Source organism: Cajanus cajan, chromosome 11, assembly GCF_000230855.2.
Source record: "Cajanus cajan strain Asha chromosome 11, NIPB_CcT2T_4, whole genome shotgun sequence".
Taxonomy (NCBI): Eukaryota; Viridiplantae; Streptophyta; class Magnoliopsida; order Fabales; family Fabaceae; genus Cajanus; species Cajanus cajan.
Window position 1 is genome coordinate 40479101 of NC_138527.1, and position 2914 is coordinate 40482014.

At 41.6% G+C, this 2914-nt stretch overlaps 1 protein-coding gene across 2 annotated transcripts; it reads left to right on the plus strand.

Annotated features, from left to right (window-relative positions):
• The first annotated feature begins 648 nt into the window (after positions 1-648).
• LOC109811174 (putative N-acetyltransferase HLS1) lies at positions 649-2648 on the plus strand. 2 transcript variants are annotated; one of them, XM_020374834.3, is made up of 3 exons: positions 649-1145; positions 1317-1489; positions 1571-2648. In XM_020374834.3, the coding sequence occupies exons 1-3, from the start codon at positions 978-980 to the stop codon at positions 2433-2435; spliced, it is 1206 nt and encodes a 401-aa protein (XP_020230423.1). In that variant the 5' UTR covers positions 649-977; the 3' UTR covers positions 2436-2648. The 2 variants fall into 2 exon arrangements, with proteins under 2 accessions (XP_020230423.1, XP_020230424.1); XM_020374835.3 differs by having other exon boundaries at positions 649-1115.
• The last annotated feature ends 266 nt before the right edge of the window (positions 2649-2914 follow it).

The following is a 2914-nucleotide window of genomic DNA, read 5'->3' on the forward strand; positions in this document are numbered from 1 at the left end:
CATATGGGGCTGAGGTAATCTCATTCCACATGATTATAGTAGATGCATACACATATGGGGCTGAGGTAGAAGGAGAAAGATAGTAGTATTAAAGGTAATGATTACAAATGGGGTCATGATGGCAACGCATCCTTCCGTATAAAATAAATGATTAAAATATCAATTAAGAGGAACATCTCCACTCCACAATAGTACTGCGCAGCCATAGCCGCCACTTTCTTATACCCTTGCCCCTTCTCCTGCCTTTCGCAATGAATATTGATTAATTTTCATAATTGAATGTTTTTCACAATTATTATCAATTTATCACCCGTAATAGTATGAGTCATGAAAAGAAGAAAATTAAATTAAAAGTCTAACAACAAAGGAAAAAAAAAGTCACAAGGATAAAGAAAAACGAACAGGTGGAGGCAAGTGAGAATAGATAAAGACGTATTAATAATTATTTAAAGTTATATATAATTGGAAGCAAAAGCAAAAGAAAGTGGTAGATTCTGGAGAGAGAAATTATATATTAAAAAAAAATACTACTAGTACTACTATATTGAAGAAAAAGAAGAAGAAAAAAAAAACATTAAAAAAAACCTAAAAGTGTAGTATATAAAAGGCACAAGGGACTTGTACCTCTGCAATGACAACTAGGGAAGAATAGAAGCAGAAATATCTAAAATAAATCTTCTTATTCTTTTATTTATTGTGTTTGGTCCTTATTAATTTTGTGTTATTTATATATGGACATGTATATGTATGTGACTTTCCAAATTCGTGGAGTGCAAATGATTCACAGTGAGGTTGTGGTTTCAAATATCGAAGCCTTGGTAGCTTAGGTTTGTGGCTTATATTATAGCGCAGTGCACACCTTAAGCAGTCTTGAAAAAGCTGCGATTTGCTCACTCTTAGAATCCTTTCCATCTATAAAACGCGACCCTGAGTCCCAATAGTTCCTCGCACTGTCTTCATCTGGATCGTTTGCAAACATGGGTGAAGTGGTTGTGAGAGAGTTCGAGCCGAACAAAGACAGAGAGAAAGTAGAAGCCGTTGAAAGGATATGCGAGGTTGGACCCAGGGGCAAGATTTCTCTCTTCACCGACATGCTCGGTGACCCGATTTGCAGGGTCCGCCATTCCCCCGCTTTTCTCATGCTGGTATATATATATATATATATATATATATAAAATACCAATCTCTATATATATTTTTGTGCCTATATATATTTTTGTGCCATATCCACTTAGTGAGATATATAATTAAACAATCAGAAAGTGAGTATACTATATATATATATATAACTATTTTTGGTGTGGGTTAATTAACAGGTGGCGGAGATTGGAGAAGAGATAGTGGGAATGATAAGAGGATGCATAAAAACAGTAACATGCGGGAAAAGGCTATCAAGAAACGGAAAACACAACAAGACTAATGCTAAAGAGGTTCCAGTGTACACGAGAGTGGCCTACATATTAGGCCTTCGTGTATCTCCTGATCAACGGTATGTAGTATGTATGTAGGAAACTAGGAATAGGATGGTGTTAATTAAGATTTAGGCTTAGTGTGTGTTGTGGTGATGCAGGAGAATGGGAATAGGGTTGAAGCTAGTGAAGAGAATGGAGGCGTGGTTCAGAGAAAACGGCGCTGAGTACTCCTACATGGCAACGGAAAACGACAACTTAGCGTCCGTTAAACTCTTCACCGACAAATGCGGCTATTCAAAGTTCCGTACCCCGTCCGTCCTTGTCAACCCCGTTTTCGCACACCGAGAGAGGGTATCCTCAAAGGTCACCATCATTCCGCTTTCTCCCTCGCACGCCGAGATTCTCTACCGTCGCAGATTCTCCACCACCGAGTTCTTCCCGCGCGACATTGATTCCGTTCTCAACAACAAGCTCACTCTGGGCACCTTCCTCGCTGTCCCGAGCGGGTTCTGCAGGGCCGAGACATGGCCCGGCCCAGATCTTTTCCTGTCGGACCCACCCCACTCTTGGGCCCTCGTCAGCGTCTGGAACTCAAAGGAAGTCTTCACGCTCGAGGTGCAAGGCGCGTCGCGCGTGAAGCGCACGCTCGCCAAGACCTCGCGGGTGGTGGACCGGGCCCTGCCCTGGCTGCGGTTACCGTCGTTTCCGGATTTGTTCAGTCCGTTCGGGTTTCACTTCATGTACGGGCTTGGTGGGGAAGGCCCAGAGGCGTTGAAGATGGTTAAGGCCCTGTGTGGGTTCGTGCATAACCTCGCTATGGAAAAGGGGTGCAGGGTGGTGGTCACTGAAGTGTCACCCAACGAGCCCTTAAGGTTCGGGATACCCCACTGGAAGATGCTGTCGTGGGACGAAGATTTGTGGTGTATGAAGCGGTTGGGCGAAGATTACAGTGATGGTTCCGTTGGTGACTGGACCAAATCTCAACCCGCCATGTCCATTTTTGTTGACCCGAGAGAGGTCTAACGAGTCAACGTCCACCACGCCTTTTTGTTTCTCTTGTCGTTTTCTTTCTTTTTCTCCCTCTCTCTCTCTCTAAATATGTGTATACTTAATTTCCCAAAATATATTATCTAGTTAGAGTAATGGGAATTGAGATAATCAGGTATATGTGAATTTTTGTTTAGCTAGTTGAACGAATATCCATCTTTTGTTCTTACGAATTAGCTTTTTCGTAAATGGATGTGGCTTTTCAGATCCCTTTCCACCCAAACTTAGCCTTCCTTTCCACTCATATTTACCTATGATCTTTGTAATTTGGACTTGGCCTACTTATTTTACTAAACATATAAATATCGGAATCTATGACTATATATGCGACACTTTCATAACAATAATGGGATATGGCTTTTGGAGGAGGAGGATATGAACTCGTGGGTGAATCCCAATATACTTTTGTGTTTCGGCATGTCATGTTGCTAATCTTTTCTTAAAGAACCTTTTTT